At 49.6% G+C, this 22,343-nt stretch overlaps 1 protein-coding gene across 1 annotated transcript; it reads left to right on the plus strand.

Moving 5' to 3' along the window:
* Positions 1-1,834: 1,834 nt before the first annotated feature.
* LOC308529202 (pancreatic lipase-related protein 2-like) lies at positions 1,835-21,901 on the plus strand (the record flags this gene model as incomplete). The annotated part of the gene is made up of 13 exons (XM_081105212.1): positions 1,835-1,891; positions 2,050-2,098; positions 4,410-4,564; positions 6,256-6,381; positions 7,812-7,946; positions 8,675-8,786; positions 9,695-9,814; positions 12,286-12,405; positions 14,900-15,018; positions 15,479-15,608; positions 18,101-18,212; positions 19,552-19,719; positions 21,838-21,901. The coding sequence occupies 13 exons, from the start codon at positions 1,835-1,837 to the stop codon at positions 21,899-21,901; spliced, it is 1,467 nt and encodes a 488-aa protein (XP_080961338.1).
* Between the last annotated feature and the right edge of the window lie 442 nt (positions 21,902-22,343).

Raw genomic sequence — 22,343 nt, forward strand, 5'->3', positions numbered from 1 at the left:
TCCTGACCGGTTTGGCTCAGTGAATAGAGTGTTGGCCGGAGGACTGAGGGTCCCAGGTTTGATTCTGGCCAACGGCATGTACCTTGGTTACAGGCACATCCCTTGTAGGGGGTGCACAGGAGGCAGGTGATCGATGTTTCTCTCTCATCAATGTCCCTCTCTCTTCCTCTCTGTGAAAAATCAATTATATATATTTAAAAATGACAATCCACACAATGACCCTCCCACAAAGGCAAAGTCTAAACAAACAGGCACTGAAATACGATTACCAGCTGGGATATGTTCCATGGAAGGAAAATGGGAACATGATTAGAATGTAAAGGAAGAACTGGTCCCACTCTGGGCAGTGAGGAAGGCTTCTTGGAGGAGGGGGGTACTTTGATGTAGGTCAGAAGAGAGTGGGGATGGTATGTGTTGGGAAGAGGAAACAGAATATGCAAAGACCCTGGGGTGGGCACTTTCAAAAAGTTTACACAAGGCCAGCCCGGCCGTTGGGCCTGGAATTCAGTGAGCAAGAGAGAGAAACTCTGCCCACCGGTGTGTCTCAGTGGTTGAGCATCGACCTATGAACCAGGAGGACACGGTTCAATTCCATGTCAGGGCACATGCCCGGGTTAGGGGCTTGATCCCTGATGCTGCAAGAGGCAGGCCGGGCGACCTCCACCTTCTTATCTCCAGGTCAAAGTACAGTCCACGCAGCACAAAAATTCTTTGGAAATAGACTATATGGTTTCCAAACAGAGCTATCTCTGTAAACAGTGTTTGTTTGACTCTTTCTTGCTCAACAAAGGGCTGCCTTTGCTTTTGTTCTCTGTCCAGATTCTTTGGAGGCGGCTCTCCACCCAGCACAACCCCAGAGAAGAGGACAAGCATGTCCTCATACCCAGGTGCCTCCCGGGAACAGCAAACCTGCAGACCCCATTCCTGCCAACACCTACAGGCACCAAGACGGGCTTGGGCTCCTGTTACAAAGGGATTCTGAACAGGAGGATTGATGTTCCCTCTTCTCACCTCGGAAACACAATCTTTTGGCAGCTGAGCCTGTAGATTCAGATTAATGGGGTCCTTTCCTGCGAAGCACAGGCACTCCATCTTGCTCCCGTAACCACTATGTTGCAAAAACTGCTATTTGAAATTGTCCACTAAACAAAGATAGTCCTTTGTTCTATGAATTCACTCTGCTATTCTTGGTTCTGTAAACACACTTGCTCAAATAATAGGGAAAAGAAGCTCAATTACCTGGCCTTGCTAGCCGCTCTGCTGCCATCCCTGGTTACTGCCAGGCCAGGTGTGTTTGAGTTATCTAAATGGTACTGTGCTCAAGGCTACACGCTTCCTGCAAAATATCTCCCACTGCACAAGGCTCTTTGTAAAGCCTGCAAAAGGTCCGGAAACCCCATATTTAGGAGACAAAGGAACTGGGAAGGTATAAAGGGAAAGCTTCCTCCATATTAGTTTGCTCAGACTCTGGAGATAACCCATCTAAGACCGCCGGTGTAATAAAGACTCCAAATTTGGCTTACTGATTAAGGCGTCCTCTGTTCAGCTCGCTGATTTCCAGTGAAACACCTGTCCCCAAAGTCTGTTTTTTCCCCCTCTGATCTCACTTTCAAAAGCTCTGATCCCTGCTCAGCTGACTGTCTGTGTTTATGATAATCTCGGTGCAAAGCACACTTATCCATCTTCCTGTCCTTTCCTCTAAAGAGTCCAAAGGATAAAGCCTGGTTATAAAAGGCCACAGCCACCTTGAGGCTGAGTGGAGCACAGGTGTCTCACAGTAAGTCATGGCTCTGCCTGGGTAGGGCGCTTGGCAGGGGTGGGCAGCCAGAGGGACATGGCCCAGAGGAGCAGCCACTGTTCTGGGAGGATCCTGCATCCGGGTTCCACAGAGGTGCTGCCCTCTCCCTGTGTGGGGAGGCCTCAGCCTCAGGGTCCCACCTCGAGGGACAGCCCGATGGGACCCAGGCACCGGGCTTCCCTGGGCTCCAGGCCCCCTGCCCTGTCTGGGTTGGGCGATGGTTCCCACTGTGTCTGTTTTCATCCATGTAGATGCTGCCCTCCTGGATCATCGGCCTCCTCCTGCTGGCCACCGTCAGAGGTGAGGGTGCTGTCCCATCCTCATGGGGAGGAAGGGACCTTGGCAGGGCTGGCCTCTGGGTGGGGCAGCTAGAGGCCTCATCATCATTATCATCAAATGAACAGCGTTATCATTATTTCAACAAAAACAACAATTGCCACTATTGGGGGAGTGTTGGCGCTGTAGCAAACACAGGGCAACATCTTGGACACAGAAGACCCTGGGAACCCACCCGCCCTTTTCCTCCAGCAGCTGGCTGTGATGGGGTGACCCAAGTGGTAGGCTGTTGGGCAGCGGTGTTGGGGGACGGTGCTCTTTACAGGCCCCCATGTCCTCAGTTCCTTGCGAGAACAAGTGCGCTTCTGCAGCCTAAGCTACATGGATGTGTCCCGTGGACAACTGTCCCTCCCTCCCCATCACTCCTCTTGCTGTTGCCACATCACTCTCTCCAGCTCCAATCTGAGCCTTTCCTCTGGCCTCCCTTCTGCTGGGCTTCCTTCTGCACCACGAGTCCTCCTTTCCTCCTCACCTCGCCCAGCCCACTCTTGGCCTCCCTTCCATCTTGGTCACGCAGCAGGACCTGACTCTGGAGAGCAGAGCCCACCTGGGTCTGGCTGCTCCTCGGGCCTTTCTGGCCCCTCTTGGTCTCCTTTGCTCCTCTGCTGCCTCCTCCTGCCCTAAATGTGGGCGTCCCACAGAGGTCACTCCAGGGGCTCTCCTCGCCCTTTTCCTGTGGCTTCCTCTTGGCCAGCCTCTGTTCTCCGGGCCCCACTGTCTCCCTTCCAATTTCCTGGCAGCTACACCAGGGCCTCCCACCACACCCTCACACTCACTTGTTCAGGCTCAGGCACCAATCCCTACGCGGTCTCTCCACCCTTCCCTTCATTTCCACTGTCACCCAAGACTAGAATGCCTGTTTCCTCTCAGACCCACCATCCCTGTACTGCCCCACTCCAACCCCCACCTCTGCCAGGCTCTCCTGCCTCTGAGCCACCCACACTGGGTTCCCAAAATCACCTTCATGGAGCACCAGTCCCACCACCCTCACCAGCACCTCCCACTCACTATCCACCTCACAGCCCTGGTGCCCGACCCTGGCCTTGAAGCTCTGCATTTACCACCTGAAGGAAGACTTGCTTTAGTCTCAGCAGCCCTTCCTCTGGGACTTGTCCCTCTTCCTGGAAAGAAGTCAAGGTCATCATGATTCCTTCCCTGTTAGGTTACCTCTCATTCATGGCAGGGTTTGTACCTGATGTATCTATCTCCTCAGTGCCTAGCTTTATTCCCAATTAAACTCCCCCAGTTCAAATCTTGGCCCGCCATTGGCTGTGACCTTGGGCAGCTTACTTTGTCTCTCTGTGCCTTGGTTTTCCCATCTGTAAAATGGAAGTAATTCCTTACTCATGGGCTATTTTGAGGTTTAAAGAGAATAATGCTGGTGAAGCGCTAGTGTGGTATCCGGCACAGAGTAAACAGTCTACTCTCGCTTCAGGTGGTATAAATTGATGACTATTATCAGTGTTTGAGTTAGTGGCCAACCTCTGGCACCATCCAATTCAGAGTTGAGGAAGCCTAAGGGAGAGGAGCCATTGAAATCCTCTGGATTTGAGCATGCGCCCTCAGTGAGCGCTCTCTGTGAAAATGCTTGTGCTGTAGACTAGAGGAAGGACCCTGAGATGTGGACGTGGTTATTTGGATGATCGGTTGCATGTATTGAGCCTCTTCTTTATACAGAATGATGCAAAACTCAGTCATCCCTGGCCTTAAGAAATGTACCTTTTCTGAGAACAACAGGGAAAACCTGAAATGGCAGAGAATAATTGGGGGACAATGTGCGTCAAGGGGTGACATGAAGACAAGGGGATTGGACCGCACCCAGATTGGCTGCTATGCTGGGTGTGGCGCCAGCGTCAGGATCCACCCAGCAGCATCTCTGCGCTACAGAATCGCAGGCGCTGTCACACCTGATGCTGGGTGATGGCATGTAAAGGGCCGTCTGGGGCTCTCCTGGAAGAGGTAGTTTTAAGGCAGAAGGTTGCCAGGAAGCTCAGCCAATCCCCCTCTGGCCTGATGATCAGGGTGAAAACAGCATGAAACAAGCAGTTTCCAGTGCCCCGCTCCCTCCCTGCGAATCAGAATCGCCCAGGGAGGCGCTGGGAGTGTGCAGAGGCGATTCTTGTCTTTGTGGAATTTGGGAGCACTGACAGCAGGTGGAGCCTAACATTGGCCTCGCCAGCCCGGCCTGCACCCTGAAACGCCTCCTGTGTAGCTGAGGCGAGGTCGCTCCTTTTCTGAGCTCACAGTGTCCCCTGTGCTGCTGTCTCTGCCCCAGGAAAGCAGGTCTGCTATGAACCTTTTGGCTGCTTCTCTGATGAGAAGCCTTGGACAGGAAACTTACAGCGGCCCTTGAAGCTATCTCCCTGGTCCCCCAAGGACATCAACACCCGGTTTCTTCTCTACACAAATGAGAATCCCAACAGCTTCCAAGTAAGAGGGGCCTGGCGGGACTGCAGGGTGGGTGGAGTGGGGCGCCCACACTGGCGTCTGCACGCGATTGTCTAAGGGAAAGGCAGGGCCGTGGGGCGGTTGCGGCAATGCTCCCTCTCCACTGGCAGCCACCTTAGCTCTCAGGATCAGAACCCCTGATCAGGTCTATGGGTGCCGGGCCCAGAAATGCCCACATTCCACACACTGTGCACAGGCCTTCCTGGCACTGACCCCCAATCCTGGGAGGAAGCGGGTAGGAGCAGCATTTATGGGGAATCCAGGCCTGGTGTGTCCATCTTCTTCCTGCACTGGGGGTGGGAGGAGAGAAGCCGCTCAGGAAATGACGGTGGGGGTGGAAGTCCTTCCTGATGAGCCAGAAGACAGGTGTGGGAGAGGGACTTGTTGTTGTTGTTGTTAATCCTCACCAGAGGATTTTTTCCATTGCTTTTTAGAGATGGGAAGGGAGGGATAGAAGGGGTGAGAGAGACAGAGAGAGAGAGAGGGAGAGAAACATTGACACATTGGTGTGAGAGACACATTTAATGGCTGCCTCCCATATGAGCCCCAACTGGGGCTTGGGTCAAACCTACCACCCAGGTGCATGCCTTTGACTGGGAATCAATCCCGTTTCCCTTCGGTGCATGGGCCCAGGCTCTGGCCACGGAGCCACGCCGGCCAGAGTGGGAGGCCATCTAACCACAAAAGCAAAAAGGACCCTGGCAGTGACCTCCAGTCCCCAGAAGGCCTGCTGGTGGAGGCAGGACAGGCTCTTCCAGGTGCTTAGAAGTGACCAGGAAGAATGTGCTCAGAGCTCAGCTGCTCACAGCGCCGCCCCTGACAGTTTGAAGAGCAGGTGACTCTCCATCCATCCCTGAGGCCAGCTGCGGTGGGATTCTAGGTGACGAACTCCCCCTTAGAGCGCTCAGCTGGGAGTCAGCTTGGACTGGTGGTTGGGCTGTTTTTATCTTCCGGTGATTCCTCAGGCGTGGTGCCCAGGTGGCTGGTGTAAGGGCCCCTGGCATGTAGGCATCAGTTCTTAAGTGCTACAAGTTACACGTGCCCTTCTCACCTCCACTGAGCCGCATCACCCCTCGTTTTGGTGATTCTGGCCTGGGGCCCTTCACCATTTCTGTTCTAGAAACATCTTCCACCATCGGGGGAAGCCGAGGGATCCCTTCTCAGGATGATGTATTTAAATGCATGAAATAAAACACATTGGATCGCAAAGGAACCCAATTATATTGAAAAACAGTTACCAGAATATTTGAAAAGATAAATACATGTCACAGTCATATCTATGCTGCTTTATTATTATCTCACTAAATAACAAGATCCACGGGTTGGTCTAACTACGGCCACTACAAATCGTAATGAGAATAACTGATTTTTAATACATCTGCGACCACTGTCCTGTGACAGGAAAATACCTGTGACTCCCTGTCATTGGTGACAGAGTGCTGTTACAATGACCGTGGATTGTTGCCAGTTTCATAATTAACAGAAACGCTAGGAAGTCCATGAACGTGGACCTTGTAAATCCTGTCCTCAAAGCCCAGGGCAGGAACTCCTGTTCTATCCCGACCCAACTTCGTGGGAGCTGATCCCGTGACCCAGTCTCCCTGGAACTGGCTCTCACAGGCCATTGGCTTGGAAAGGCCAACATCCCAATTCACCTTTTCCACTTTAACCAGCGGATCTCCTCCATGGACCTGGCTACTGTGAACGCCTCAAACTTCCATCTAGACCGCATGACGCGCTTCATCATCCACGGCTTCATAGACAAGGGGGAGGAGAGATGGCTGACGGACATGTGCCAGGTAGGCTCCATGGCATCATGTCCCAACCAGGAGCCACTGTTCCCCTGCGCTCACCCAGCACCTGAAATGCAGGGAGTGTGACTGTTAAATTGTATGGATTTTCATCATTGTAAATAGCCACCTGGGGCCAGTGGCCACAGTATTGGATGGCGCAGTTCTGAAGGTATCAGGAATGTTAGGGATGAATCATTATTCATAACATCCATTTTCTGAGCACTTCCTCTGAGCCCGACACTGTGATCATTATTTCACAGTCTTTGTCTCATTTGACCGCGCCCCCCCCCACCCCCCGCCCAAGGCAATGTTGTGAGGAAGGTAGAGTTATTGTTCCCATTTTATAGATGAGGAAATTAAGGCAGGAAAAGTTCAACACTTGCCCAGACTTGAATCAAGAGGTGGGAATGCAAAGCCAGGTGTCCTGTCTATAAAGTACCACAACCTTGTGTCTGTAGCTTTAGTCTTTAGAGGTGCCCACGGGCATGGCTTTCAGGTTAGTCTGCACTGGGGAGACCTCGAGCAGCTTCTTCCCAAGGGTGTGCTGCTCCGCTGGCAGTTTGGGCATTCACACGTGTCCCCAAGTCCCAGAAGGACGCCATGTGAACGTGGAGCTGGGAGAGTCAGGGGACGTGTCCATCCCGATGCCGTGGCCTCCAGGCCACTCCTCCCTGCCTCACTCCCCGGGGTAGTCCAGGCCATCCTCCAATGAACACAGGCTCTGCAGTGGCTCCTTCTGACAGTTATTTGGTCCCATCCGGGGACCAGTCTGAGCTTGGGCAGCACACGGCGCCCACACCACATAATATAAAAGATGCACATGTGGGCAGAGTTGTAGCCCCTCCATCTACATGTCATCCTGTCTGTTAATACCTTCTAGCTCCCCCTACGCATTGTTGGGAACATAAGAGCAGCCCTCCCGTGGCTTCAGCACCCAGTACAGTGGCAGCGAACTTAGTACAAGTGGCAGCCAACTTCCTGTAAAGGACTGGGGAGTAAATAGTTTAGCATTTGCAGGTCATATGGTTTCCCTCAACCCTGTTGTTGCTCCAAAGCAGAGGGGAGAGAATGTAAACAAGGGGGTGTGGCTGTTCCCAATAAAACTTGATTTATATGAGCAGGTGGATCTGGCCCTCCCATCACAGTGGGCTAAGCCCTGATGTAGTAAGCGATTCTTTTTCTGCCTGGCTGTGTCAGTAACCATCTGGGAGACCTTAGGCCAGTCACTTACTCCATTCCAGGCCTCAGATTTCTCATCTGTTAAGTGGGGATCTGGTACCGAGTTCCTGGTGAAGTGGTGAGGATTAGGACAAGTGGGAGGAATATGAAAACTCTGACACACATGAGATGCGTGGTGGCTGTGAATTCCTGTCTCTGGAGTGTGCGGCCTGTGCCTGTTAATACATTGGATTCTCCCTCTTGTTTTTTCTCCCCAGAAAATGTTTAAGGTGGAGAAGGTGAACTGCATCTGCGTGGACTGGATGCGTGGGGCCAGGACAGGTTACAACCAAGCCGTCCACAACATTCGAGTCGTGGGAGCCGAGACAGCGTTCTTAATACAAGAGCTGTCGGTAAATCCTCCTGAGCCCCATCCTGTGGGGAGGTGCCCGAGGGAGCAGGCAGACCCCGTGCGCCCAGAGGCAGCCTGGGGACTGGTGCGCAGGGGCTGGGCCTGGAAGCCTGGACACACAGAGGGGCGTTTCCTAAAATGAAACTGCAGCCTTCCCCTCCTGGCGTGTCCTGAAGATCCCGAGTGGCGCCTGGGACAAAGGAACCACATTGGGCCTCGGTTTCCCCTTTTGAAATAACCCGTCCTTGGAGGCTGTTCTGGGAATGGTCAGCCCAGAAGATGAGTCTTCTTTCTCAGAAAGGGGAACGCCCCTTACCGCCTTCTGGAAGGTGTATTCCTGAGCACCCAGAGCTGGGCCCACTACCCAGGCTCTCCAGACAGGCCCAGGCCCTGGGGGAGGGGAGGGAGGCCATGGTGGGTATGGATGGAGGAGGCAGTGCCCAGCGAGGCTCCCCAGGCCGCCTGCCGTGGACACAGAGGCCCCTGGTCAGTACAGTTGCTGTCCTTCCCCCTCCCACACACTTCGACTCCTCCAATCTCCAACCACCCACCTACCGCCTGCACACCAGGACTGGGGACTCTGGAGTCTGCGGTGGCTCAGGGTCGGGTCACTCTGTCCTAGGTGGTCCAGGAGCCAGGTCATTCCTCCTGAGACCTGTCCCCATCCACTTATGGGAGCCAGGGCATCCCCACGGGGCCTGGGGTCCCTGACACCCCATCCTTCCACAGACCAAGATGGGCTACAGCTTGGAGAACGTGCACATCATTGGCCACAGCCTCGGCGCGCACGCGGCTGGCGAGGCGGGCAGGAGGCTGGGGGGCTGCGTGGGCAGGATCACAGGTAAGGGGTACGGGGGTGGGGTAGGGTGGGGTGAGAGGGGGCGCGTATAGGGCAATGGTAGCCCTACACAGGCACTTCTCATGGCCAAGGGCGCCCCCCCACTGGTCCTCCAGCTGCACTGATTTTAGGTGCTGCCAGACTGAGATTTAAAAAATAATTGCCCATATATTTTCATGTGAATTACAAATAATATAGGATTGTAAGTAAAAACACGTTCATTAAAAAAGAAAAACATACTACCACATTCAACTCATGACTTCAGGATTATTATTGCTAGAGTACGGCAGATTTTTGAACAGTGAAATTGTTTTTTTATACAAATTCATCAGTTCCACAAATATTAATTGTTGTGGCTATGCCAGCTACAGGCAGAAAATGAAAGTAGCTGAGACCTGTCACAGGAAGCACATGGTAGATAATAAGAATCAATGAATGAATCACTAGGCAAATGAAGGCACACAAGACATAGACAGAAACACCGCTGAGTCACATGTGTATGTCACTGTGCAAACAGTGTGATGGCTGTCTCCTTTGCCCAGGGCTGTGTGCTAGGCATTGGGGGAAGAATGGGGGATTCATGGATTATGTTTTCGGAGACTTTTTCAGATTGCAAAGTTCTTTCTCTTATACCTTATCATGGGGCTTTCACAATAGCCCCATAAGGTAGGTTGCTGTTATTCCCACTTTCCAGATGAGGAAACGGAAGCTCAGGGAAGACATGCATTTGACCTTGAGCAGAACCTGGGCTAGAATATAGGTCACTGAGTCTGTGGGCCATGCTCCTCCCACCCTCTGCTTCTCTTTGAAGATGAGCTGGGCACAGCCCCTGCTTCAGGCAGAAAGCCGCATGGATTCTGTGAGTCCAGTGGTTGGAACCTGGTTTTTCACTATCCACCTCCCCCTTTCAGGACTGGATCCGGCAGAACCAGGCTTCCAGGGCATGCCTGAGGAGGTGCGGCTGGACCCGTCGGACGCCATGTTTGTGGATGTGATTCACACAGACACCTCCCCCACAGTCCCTAACCTAGGTGAGTTCCTCACTCCACCTCTTGGTGACCAGGGCTGTAACTGGTAAGAGTAGGTCCAGGGGTGGCATTCAACATGGTTAACTACAGTAATAGCTTGGATGCCAACCAGGCAAAGTGGGTGCCAGCTACAAATAAACAGCCAGCCCAGCGCCAGTGGTATCAGTCTTGGGGCCCAGGCAGGTCAGACACACACTGGGGTAGCCTATGGAAGGCTATTGCTCAGTCCTCAACCCTGTGACCTTCCCTAGGCTCCACTATCCATTCCTGCACTGGTGGGGCCGGATGGGGGGATTAGGGGCGGGGTTGAGGGTCCTTATTGCTGCTGCTGAGTCAGGAGAGGCTCCTGCCACCACTGCTGTGCTCACCAGCCAGAAGCCAGGCTCCCTACTCCTGGCGCTGTCTCCCTTGGAGGCGGGAGAGGCTCCCTCATGCTCTGCAGCTGTGAGCCCTGCTTCTGGCTGAGTGGTGCTCCCCCCATGGGAGCGCACTGACCACCAGGGGGCAGCTCCTGCATTGAACATATGCCCCCTGGTTGTCCCTGCGCGTCATAGTCACCTGTTTTTCCGCTGTTCGGTTGATTTGCATATTAGGGTTTTACTATATAGGACTAGTGGCCCGGTGCACGAAATTCATGCCCGAGGTCGGGGGCAGATCCCTCAGCCCGACCTGCACCCTCTGTCATGTTCCGGGACCCTGGCCACTCTGGGCCTAGGCACAGGCCTACAGGCTTGGGGCGGCCTGGCTCCCGAGGCCCTAGTTTTTCAAGAGAACTCAGGCGGTGTTAGTTACAGCCCTCACCGAACCCAGTACAGTGCGTGTGTGCGTACAACTGCCTCGTTCATGCCTGCTTCACCCTACTGAATTACTAACATCTTGAGTACATAGCTCTGTCTTATCCTGTTTCACCTGCAGTGGCTGGCCTGGTGCCAGGGACCTGGATGTTTTTGCTAAGTGAGTGAGTGAGTGAATAAATGAGTGAGTAAGTAAGTGAATGAGTGAATGAATGAGTAAGTGAGTGAATGAGCAAACGGCTATAGGGTGGGAACTTCTGCCACGTCGTCATGGCAGAAGTTCACAGATGAGTAGTTCCCGACCCGCTCCCGGCTGCTCAGCGCCTGCCCCGGGAAGTTTCTACCCCACTCCCAGTGGCTTGGTTACCTGCTCCCAGCTGCATAATTCTCGCCCCGCCCCAGTGGCCTGGCACCTGGCTCCGGGCTGCGTAGTTCCCGCCCCACTCCCTGCTCCCCAGTGCCCAACCTGGGAAGTTCCCGCCCCAATCCCAGCCACTGCCAGCTGCCCAGCGCCCCGCTCCCGGCTGCGTAGTTCCCACCCCGCTCCTGGTGACCCAGGCGCCCAGCCACTCCTTCAGCGGAGGCCAGGGCAGGTGGGAAGTTTGCCTTCCTTTGTCAGTCGCCTGCAGCAACCCAAGTGTCCAACTCCGTGGCTGCTGCCATCTTTGTTGGGTTAATTTGTAATCACTCTGATTGGCTGGTGGGTGTGGCTTGAGCATAGTGGAGGTACAGCTAATTTGCATGGTTCTCTGTTATTATATAGGAAGCTTGACATATACTTGCAAAATGCAATGTCAATGTTTGAATAATTTGCTCACTTCTTTTGTGGAAACTTTGGTTATACTTTGTGTTGTTGGAAACAAATTATATTCCTTTATTTAATGCTTCTAAAATAAAATGGGTGAGTTGTTGTTAGTTTAAGGAAATGAAAATTTAAAATAAATAAAATTATGTTAAAAATTAATATTACATAAACTCAATGTTCTTTTTTCAATATTTTCTTATGTAACCCCTCCTGAAACATGCCAACAAAGGGTATGTTTTAAATAATAGTGATGGTTACCATGGGCTGCATTGGACATTTTGTACATACTCTCTTGTAATCATGGTAACAACACTAGAAAGTGGGCATTATTATTACTGTTTCATAGCTGAGGATACTGAGGCTTGAAAAGCTTTACTAAGTGCCCGAGATCACGGAGTGTGTAAATAAGACCAGGATGTTCACGGGTCTGTGTGCTTAAAAAGCCAAAGTGTCCAGCCATTATGCTGGGCTCTCAATACAACAATGAGGTCTCAATATAACCTTCTATCATAGAAATCAAAATTTCAGAATGAGTAAAGGAATGGGAATTGCACCAGTCCTGATAGGTGTCTATGATGCATAATGGTATCAGGTTATATCAGTATTGTTCACAGCCTCCCCAGGACAGACAAACAGACACACATTCAAATACACATGTTGGCATGCTCACTGCCTCTGCTCGCTCTTCCTTCTTTATCTTGCTACGGGCTCATCTTGGAGAGGGATCTGCAAAGCCTGGTGGGGTGGCTGTGCTGAGGGGACAGTTTGCCAAGAAGACTCTCGCTCTGGTCCGAAAGAGTCGGACGCTCTCTGGGGCCATGACCTTGTCACCAGACCCCTTCCCTCCCTGCTCACTGCTGCTTCCAATGTTTCAGGTTTTGGAATGAGTCAGAAGGTGGGTCATCTGGATTTCTATCCAAACGGAGGACAGCAAATGCCCGGATGTCAGAAAAATACCCTTTCTTCCATTGTTGATAAGAATGATTTCTGGGAAGGTAAGTGCATTAGCAAAGCAAGACGACAGTGCTGTTTTGGGGGAGAAGGCAGGATGTGTGACACGGCTCTGGTAGCACTGAATTTGCCTCCACGTCTGGCTCATTCTGTCCCAGGCATTGGCACAGCTCCATGAGGGAATTACTCTGCTTATCCCCAGTTTACAGCTGAAGAAACTGGGTCTGAACAGTTATCAAACTTGCCCAAGGCCACCTTATTTTAAAGTTCAGTTTCTGGCTGCAAAGTCCCAACCTCATACCCAATCGAACCTGGGACCCTTGAGTCCAGAGCCTGTGTTGTCCCTCCTCATGAGGAAGCTGAGGCCTGAGCTGGACGGGCACGTTGGCAAATACCAGTTTTAGCTGTGCCCACCCCCACCCAAGCTGCTTACACTGCTTGCTCCTTGAAGGGCTCCCACAAAGACTTGGAGGTCTTTGACATTCTTGCCCTTTGCTGTGGGCAGGTGCTAGGATGGGAAAGGGACTGAGCTGGTAAAAGGACCGAGTGGGGACACGCTCTGTGGGTTTGGGGAGCGCGTGCAGGGAGCAGGAGGCCTGGAGGTCTAGGGGGGATGAGGCTTGTGCATGTCAGTGTCAGAAATTCCAAACCTGTAGAGAATTTTTATGAGTTTATTGGAGCCAAACTGACGACAATTACTGGGAAGCAAAATCTCAACAGACTGAGAACATGCTCCGGAGAACGGCAGTTTTGCGGCTTATTTTATACATTAGAATAAAAAGAGGAGATGTAGGGGTTCCATGAAATCCACGGGTGGTAGATTAGGGAGGGGGAGGAAAGTAAAACTGGAAATCTCTTGAATTGGATAAAAAGTAAAATAGAGAGACACATTCTTTTACATTGGTGGGAACAGGATAGCTAATGATCAACATGGACAGCACATAGAGGTGGTATTTGGGGAACAAGGTCACAGTGAGGAGTTCTGGGGTCTGGTGCTCTTATAAGGGGGTGCCCTGAGGGATCTGGAAAAGATTACTCTGATATTCAAAAGGTGTGTTTCCTTAGATGCAAAAAGAAAACAGTTTCACTTAAGGTAAAGGTTCCTTGATTCCCTGGCTGGATGTCTCAGTTGGTTGAAGCTTGGTCCTGTATACCAAAAAGGTTTTGGGTTTGATTTTTGGTCAGGGAGCATTTGGGGTGAAACCAATTGATGTTTCTCTCTCTCCCACATAATAGCAAGGAGCCCAGCTTTAATTAAAGAGGCAATTCACAGTGAACAAGCCCAGAGGATGTGCGTCTATTGTGTGGACTCCCAGTCACCCTGGGGCTGGGCTGAAGGAAAAATTAAATCCACTTGCCCCTCTATTATGGATGCCAGGGCAGCAATTCTGGGTGAAAGAAACAATTAAGGTGGAAACAGGTTGTGTTGTCTGGTGATGAGTGTTGGTGCAAGACTCCCTGGGCCCTGGGGCAGGCAGAGCTAATCCACCAGCACAAAGAGGACCCCAGACCTCCCAGAAGTGGTCCCCAGGTGTGTCTGCGGTCACTGTGCATCACGCCATGGGAGGTTTTGTACCGAGGAGCTGGAGAAATGAAAAAACAAAAACAAACCAAAAAAAACAGTTTTTCAAATGAGAGGACTTGGGTTTAAAGAAAAGGGCGGTAGAGAAAATGCAGTGACACAGTGGCCTGGGGCCCAGGGGACCTTGGTCTCCACTGCTTTGACCTCAGGCTTTCCATGGAGGAGGAATTTCTCAGTCTGGGTCCATGGGCACAGAATGGCTGCATTCCTGGGACAGACCCTGCAGGTATGGTTTCTGGTTGTGAAACTGGGGCCCTCTGGCCCAGCCTTGCCCACAGTAGCAGGTGGTCTGCCTTCACAGGGAGCCGTTTTAAAGAGAGAATGCACTGCTGTCATGAAAGCATGAAACATTGTCATGTCAAAGTCAACATGCAGGTTTCTTATGAAAAATCAGAAGACCAAGCAATCTGGGCCTTAACATTCACCAACTGGGTGACAGTGTAAGATTCCTTTGGAAAGCTATTGCCTCTCTCTCTCCCTCTCTCTCTTTCCCCCAGTCTCTCTCTTTCTCTCTCTCTCTCTCCTTTCTGTATATATTTTTCTCACTCTCCCCAAGGACCCCCGCCCTCATCCTTCACTTCTGTCAGAAGATTGGCCCCTGGAGGATAGGACACAGGTCCTTGTTAGAACTCGTCCCTCCCAAGCACGTGCACAGCCCCAAGCAGGCCCTGCTCAGCACACGGGCACATGGGGGGCAGAGGAAAGCGACCAGACCAAACCCCATGACTAAAGAAGCCCTTCAGATAACATCTCTATGTGCTGTAAATGTTGATCATTAACTATTTTCCCCAAAGTATGTGAAAGTCAATGACAGGAACTTATAATTGGGACCGAGGCATTCGAAAATGCTGACTCCCCTTGATGAAATGATGAGGTGACTCCTTATTCAGATCAGAACAGTTCAAGCTTCAAAAGTGAGAGTGTCCTGTGAGCTCCCGTGGCTTTTGCTTCCTCAGGAACCCGAGACCTTGTATCCTGCAATCACCTGAGAAGCTACAAGTACTACTCCAGCAGCATCCTCTACCCCGACGGCTTCCTGGGCTACCCGTGTGCCTCCTACGAGGAGTTTCAGAAGGTGGGTCTCACCAAGGGCCTGGGGAGAGTGCGGTGGCTCTGTGGTTGTTGGTTTTGTCCCTGTGGCTTGGCACAGAGCAGAGATGTAACTCCACGACTAGTAAGAGGAGGTGCTGGTAATGCTGAGCCTAGCAGAGCCTTTTACATCCGGGGAGCGGGGTGGGCAGGCGGCAGATGGCACAGACCTGACCCGGCTGGGCCTTCCCTAGATCCCCAACTTTTCATTCTGAAAAATTCTCAAAGGATGCCTGGATGGCATAGGTGAGATGGATGCATTAATGAATGGATGGAGGGTAGATGGACAGATGAATAGAAAGATGATTAGATGGATGAGTGGGTGATTGAAGGAGGGAAGGAGGGAGGAAGGGATAGATGCATGGATGGGAAGATGAGTTGATCATTGAGTGAGTGAATGAGTGAAAGGCCTACCACTCACAGACAAATTTTTGTTTTTCCACTAGAATGGCTGTTTTCCTTGTCCAGTCACAGGATGCCCCAAAATGGGGCACTATGCTGACCAATTTCAGGGGAACACCACTGCCGTGGGACAAACGTTTTTCCTGAACACAGGAGCGAGTGGTAACTTTGCTCGTAAGTTTCCATTGTACCCAGTTAAAAGCTGCAAATGATTTTAAAAGGTGTATCAACCTTCTTAGTTAGGACCCTTGGTAGCAATGGATAGAAACTCAACACCAGCCAGCTTAAATGATGATGGAAGGAAGGTAGAATGGCATATGTCTTGCTTCTGAAGTTCACCCCTTTAACCAATAATACTGACCAGCGGAGTAGGCTGACCGTGAATGGCCCAGGCTGGTCACATGTCCACCCAACCCTGTAGCAGGAAGGACGGATCCATTAATAGAAGAAGGCAAGATGGGGCAAAGGCACCTCGTGATTACCCACCATGCTAGTCCCCCTGTTTACACACACGTGAGCATGCTGTGTTTTTTGGTGTTATTTTGCCAGCTTTTCACTTAAAAAGAAGATAGTAAAAGCAAGAAGTTTTGTTTGTTATAATTAATATTACATGATGGCTGAACAGAAGAGCATTTATTTTCCAAGGGAGTTTTATATTGAAAAACATTAATGCAGCACTTCACAGAACATTGTTTACACACAGTATTTAATGTAATAGGACACACAAAATACATGATAACAGTTGGGAGTATCTATAAAGTCTTAGAAGCATATTCCTTTAAGTCAGAATGCACCTTAGCAAAACACTTGCATGTGTGTGGGAGAAGGTATTCAAGGATGTTCACTGCAGTATTGATTTTAATATCAAAAGAACGTGAGGAGAAAGCTAGATATCCATAATTTGACAACGACATCCTGTATGTAACCATTCAAGGAAGGATTTAGAAAACCTCTAAGGCAGCGGTTCTGAATCTGTGGGTCGCTATCCTTTCGGGGTCGAATGACCATTTCACAGGCGTTACCTAAGACCATCCTACATATAAGATATTTACGTTACGATTCATAACAGTAGCAACATTACACTTATGAAGTAGCAACAAAAATAATTTTATGGTTGGGTCACAACCTGAGAAACTGTATTGAAAGAGCCAGAAGGTTAAGAACCACTGCTAAGGCATATTAAGTAAAATGGTAAATAGCAAACCATCTAGTAATATATCCTGTTCCAGTCAGGGTCTCTGCAGAAGACAGAGCTCATTCTAGTGGTTCAATGAGGAGACCTCACTGGAGGGCCCGCTTTTGGAGGAGGGGACAGGGTTGAAAGAACAAACGAGGGATCCTGAGGGGCCCAGAATCTAGTGGCTGCGGGGCGCCAGGAATGGAGTGAAGGCAGCTACTGCCAGAACCTGGTACTAGAGCAAGGAGGCTGCAGGGGAGCAAGCACCTCATCTCCCTCCTCCTGCCGCTGGCCTCCTTGCAAGCCTCTGATGGGCTGAACCCAAGGGAAAGCCAGCGGCAAGGACCCCTGGGGAGGCCGACCTTATGGAGCACAGGACAGGACAGGGAAGGGTGGTGAGCCAGTCTGGCGTGGGGATGGATGGAGAGAATAGAGAAGAGCAGTGCATACTCTTTACGGAAGGGGAAAAAGCCTATATATTTTTATTGATATCAAAGAGGACGGGAAAGGGAGGATAAAATAATAACATCAATGAGGAGAGAGAATCATTGATCAGCACAGCCCCTCCTGGGGATCGAGCCTGAAACTCAGGCTTGTGCCATGACCAGGAAAGGAACCATGACTCCTAATTCATGGGTCAACAATGACCCATTGAGCCATACCATACAGGCAAAAGCCTAACTTTTTATACAGTCATATATGTGTGTGTAAATGTGCATAGAGAGCTCTAGGTCAGGGTATCCCAACCTCAGCTCTGCTGGAATCCGGGACTGGATCACTTGTGATTGGGGAGCTCTCCTGTGCATTACAGTATGTTTAGCAAATCCGTGGCCTCTACCAGCGAGATTCCAGTAGCCCTGCACCCACCCACCCCATTCCCTGGGTGTGACAATCAAGAACATCTCCAGACAATGCCAATTGTCCCCGGGCAGCAAATCACCCTGCCTGGCTTGGTTAAGTCTACAGACCAAACTGGGAAGACCCTGTGATGGAGGGCAGGTGGACAGAGCGCTGAGAAAGGGTTTACTCATTTTTAAATAATTATCTGTGTTATTTTGCCACTGAGAATATGTCCATGGCATGGGAAAATAACAAAAATAAAAACAAAGAAGGCAACAGTAAGTGATTTATCGCAATTTTGGAGCCCAGCCATCTCCCTCTCCCAGTGGTCTTTCTGGTACAGTCAGTGGTGGGCACCTGGGTACTGGGGTATAGTAACCAGCCGCCCTCCATCCATTGAACACACACCTGGCTGGGTTGGGAAGAGATTATGCTGAGCTGCAATATTTACTTCCCCCTGAGTCCCTCACCCCACCTAGCATCAGAATTCCTGGGACTGCCAACTGCATTGAAGGAATCCATTCGTTACACTCGTCCTTACCTCCCACTCATGGGGGATTCAGAGCTTGGAACAAGGATGTTCCCATGGGTCATTTTTTTTTCCAACAAGACGAGTTCATTGAACTGATAGTATCTTTTCTTTGCACAGGTTGGAGATACAGGGTATCAGTCACACTGGCTGGAAATACTGAAATGAGTGGGTCCATCGGGATTGCTTTATATGGAAGCAATGGAACCTCAAAGCAGTATGAAATTTTCAAGTAAGTCTAATAGTAAAGCGAAATGACCATACTTACCCTAATAGATTATTAATACAAGATTGGTTGTAAAACTGTACATACATCTAGCCCAGCCGTGGGCAAACTACGGCCCGCGTGCCGTATCCGGCCCGTTTGAAATGAATAAAACTAAAAAAAAAAGACTGTACCCTTTTATGTAATGATGTTTACTTTGAATTTATATTAGTTCACACAAACACTCCATCCATGCTTTTGTTCCGGCCCTCCAGTCCAGTTTAAGAACCCATTGTGGCCCTCGAGTCAAAAAGTTTGCCCACCCCTGATCTAGCCAAACAGAAACTTTGAATCCTAGAATGTCAGAGCCAGAAGGAAGTCTCTTAGCACCTAATTCAATCACCCCATAGGAGAAGAGGGAGGCCCAGAGAGGAAGCACTCACGATTTTAAAGGTTGACTCCTTCTGGATTGCCAATCACTGCTTCCTTCCTGCTGAAGTTGTGGGGTTGTTATTGTTGTTGTTTTTAAATTTTTTAAATTTTACCTCAGAGAAAGGAAGGGAGAGCAAGAAAGAGAAACATCAATGATGAGAGGGAATCATTGATCAGCTGCCTCCTGCACACTTCCTACTGGGGATAGAACCCAAAACCTGGGCATGGGCCCTGACCAGGAATTGAACTGTGACCTCCTGGTTCATGAGTCCACACTCTACCACTGAGCCACATCAGCCAGGCCCTGGTTAAGTTTTATGAATATCATATTCTCCTTAGACAAGGCACATTTATATGGCAACTCCTTACCATCCCACACACACTCCATCCCCCATTCATGCTGTGTTTCACCTGAAGCCTGAAGCTAGCTTCCTGTTGATCTGGTAGCCTCAGCTGGTAGATTTTGTGGGTATATGAGGCTCTTGGTAAAACTGTGTTGGATAATTGTGCTGTAAAATTAGATTCTATTTTTGCACTAAATTTGCATAATAATTTTCATGTTAAGTTAAAGTTCTTTGACTACTTGTTATGCTACATATGAGATGCCCACAGATGACCCCAGCTGAAGAACATGAATCTTTAAAGAAAGATTATGAGTCCTGCAGTGAAATTAAAGAGTCAATATGCCGCCCCAAGTAGTTGACTTCCCTCTAGATACCAATCAAGACAGTGGAAATCTAGACTCCAGTATTATTCTAAAGGTGTGTTCTTCACAGAAACGTTTGTGTTTTAGCGTCCCTGGGTGTGTATGGAGGCAGTCAAGGGAATTGCAGAAAGCCAACAGCTGCAGCCATTGTTTGGAGTAACAGTGGGTTGCTATCACCCTAGTGTTCATCTATCCAGCTTATAGAACACTTTTTGTCTATGTTTGCAGAGGATCCCTCAAACCAGACGCAAAACATGTGCGTGACATTGATGTGGACATTAACGTTGGAAAAATCCAGAAGGTTATGTTCCTCTGGAACAACCAATGGATAAATATGTTCTGGTACAACTTGGGGGCTTCGAACATCACAGTGCAAAGCGGTGAATATGGGACTGAGTAAGTATCTTTTATTACACCTAAGTCTTGTTTCTCTATTTCCTTATCAATCTATCTCTGCAAACATACATGCATACATTCAATCACCCACCCATCCAACTACATATCCTTCTACCCACCCATTCCTTTATCCTGTTCTCTCCATCCACTTAACCACTGACCTATGCACTTATCCATGCAGCCATTCATCTACCCAACTATTCCTCTCAACTCTGCATCTTTCCATCTACCCATCTGATTGCTTAGAAAAATCAATCATCGTTTTCCTTAAGCCAAATTCAACTTGGCCAGAGCAAGACATCAATTGTAAGGCATGGGTTCAAGAAACAGGCAAATAGGAAACTCCGTTTTATCTCAAACAAGAAGGAAAGCACCCAGGCAGTAGCTGTAGGAAATCTCGGGTTTATTTCCGTTGGGTGCATTTATTCATACAAATTGATTTGTGTGGAGACTGAGGCCTGAGAGGAATATAGGCTGTGTGAGGATATAGCTCCCAGTGGCAAGCTCTTCTCTTGCTGAGAGGATGGACTCTTACTTGGTGAGATTAGGGAGAGATCATAACAGTGTTTACAATATGGCAAGAAAAAAGGCGACCTTAATAGAGGATGATACAAAACAACAGATGTCAGCGTCTGAAGGAAACTCAATCACCTCTCAACTGCTCTCATGTTAAGGTGAGAAGAGTGGGGTTCGCAGAGTCACATAACGTGTCTAAGGCCACCCAGGAAAGCCAGAGGGAAGAGTATTTGCAAACTATTTTCAAAAACACATACGAAGACCTTGCTGAGCTCCATGACTTAGCTGTGCTGAGAGTACATGGTCATAGGCCTGATTCCTGGGCGTCCTGCTGGAAGGGTCAGAGGTCACTGCGGCTGTGTGAGTACTTTGTCTATTCAAGAGCAGAGCTTGAGCCTGAGGCACAACCAGGACTTGGACCCCAGTCCTCTGACCTCCAATCCAGCCACATTCTGCAGCTGAGCCCTGAGGGAGGCTCGTCTTTAGCAAAGACGCCCACAGGAAAGGAGGAGGCCAGGTCTCCTGCATCTCATGGCTGGGCTGTTGCCCCAACTGGACGGGCTTCACCCTCTTCAGGAGTGACCTCCCTCCGTGGTCTTTCACCCCAACATCTCTATGGAGATATAATTTTCATAGCCTGTGTTCACCCATTTAAAGTATATACTTCAGTGATTTTTAGTATATGTGCAGAGTTGTGGAATCATTTCTAAAGTCAATTTTAGAACATTTCATCACCCTTCCCAAAATACCCACACCTATCAGCCATCATCCCATAACCTCCCACCCTTTTCTCCAGTCCACCTGTTTTCTATTTCGATAGATGTTCCTCTTCTGGACATTTCATAGAAATGGAGTCATACAATATATATGGTCCTTTGTGACTGGCTTTTTTCACGTAGCATAATATGCTCAAGGTTCATCCATGTTGTGACATGTATCAGTACTTTATTCCTTTTTACTGCCAAATAATATTCTCTTATATGGATATACCACCTTTTATTTATTCATTTAGCAGTTGATGGACATCATGGGTGTTACCACTTTGAGACTATTATGAATAATGCTGCTGTGAACATTTATGTACAAGTTTTTTTGTGGACATATGTTTTCATTTCACTTGGGTACATACCTAGGGTTGGAATTGCTAGGTTATGTGGTAACTACTATGTTTAACCTTTAGAAGAACTTCCAGACTGTTTTCCAAAGTGGCTGCCACATTTTCCCTCCCCAGAAGCAATGTATGAAGACCCCCCCAGGTTCTGAACTCTAGGGAAAGTCTCTTCTTGGCAGCTGGGGGCACCCCTGTCCCCAAATTCATTGCCAGGCCCACCCAAAGCCACATGTTTTGAAAATCTGTGGTCGGACACAGCTGATTCACTTTCAGCTTGTTAAAAGGCCAGAGGAGGAGAGGGCGTTCTTTAAGGGGTTTTGCTTAGTAAGAACCCCTTGTGGATTCTACACCACGTGGACTCTGCATGGTGTAGCCCAGCATTTTAGTCAAAAAGGTCTGAACTCCAGGGTGTGGCTAAACGCTGTTTACTCACCTGAGGGGACATTTCTCCAAGCTGCCAAGCCTCACGCTGAACATGTTCTCCTCTGCAGGTATCATTTTTGCAGTGGTGACACCGTAAAAGGAAACCAGTTACAGACCCTTCTCCCTTGTTAAAAATGTGGTGCTCTTGCCCTCACCGGTTTGGCTCAGTGGATAGTGTTGGCCTGCAGACTGAAGGGTTCCAGGTTCGATTCCGGTCAAGGGCATGTAACTTGGTTGTGGGCACATCCCCAGTAGTTGGTTGTGGGCACATCCCCAGTAGCAGGAGGCAGCTGATCAATGTTTCTGACTCTCAATCCCTCTCCCTTCCAGTCTGTAAAAAATCAATAAAGTGTATTTAAAGAAAAAAATGTGGTGCTCTCTTGTATCTTTGTAGTAATAAATGTTTAATGCCCTCGGGTTGACATTGAGCCGTTAGTCTCCCATCCTCCGGGTTCTGGGGTCATGTTTTGGAAATGATTTTTCAGACTAGAGCCCAGGCCCCGGCCAGTGTTCTCAGTGGTTAGAGCACCAAAGGGTCTCCGGTTAAATTCTTGGTCAAGGGCATATACGAGGG

The sequence above is a fragment of the Myotis nattereri genome (assembly GCF_964212035.1).
Source record: "Myotis nattereri genome assembly, chromosome: 13".
Taxonomy (NCBI): Eukaryota; Metazoa; Chordata; class Mammalia; order Chiroptera; family Vespertilionidae; genus Myotis; species Myotis nattereri.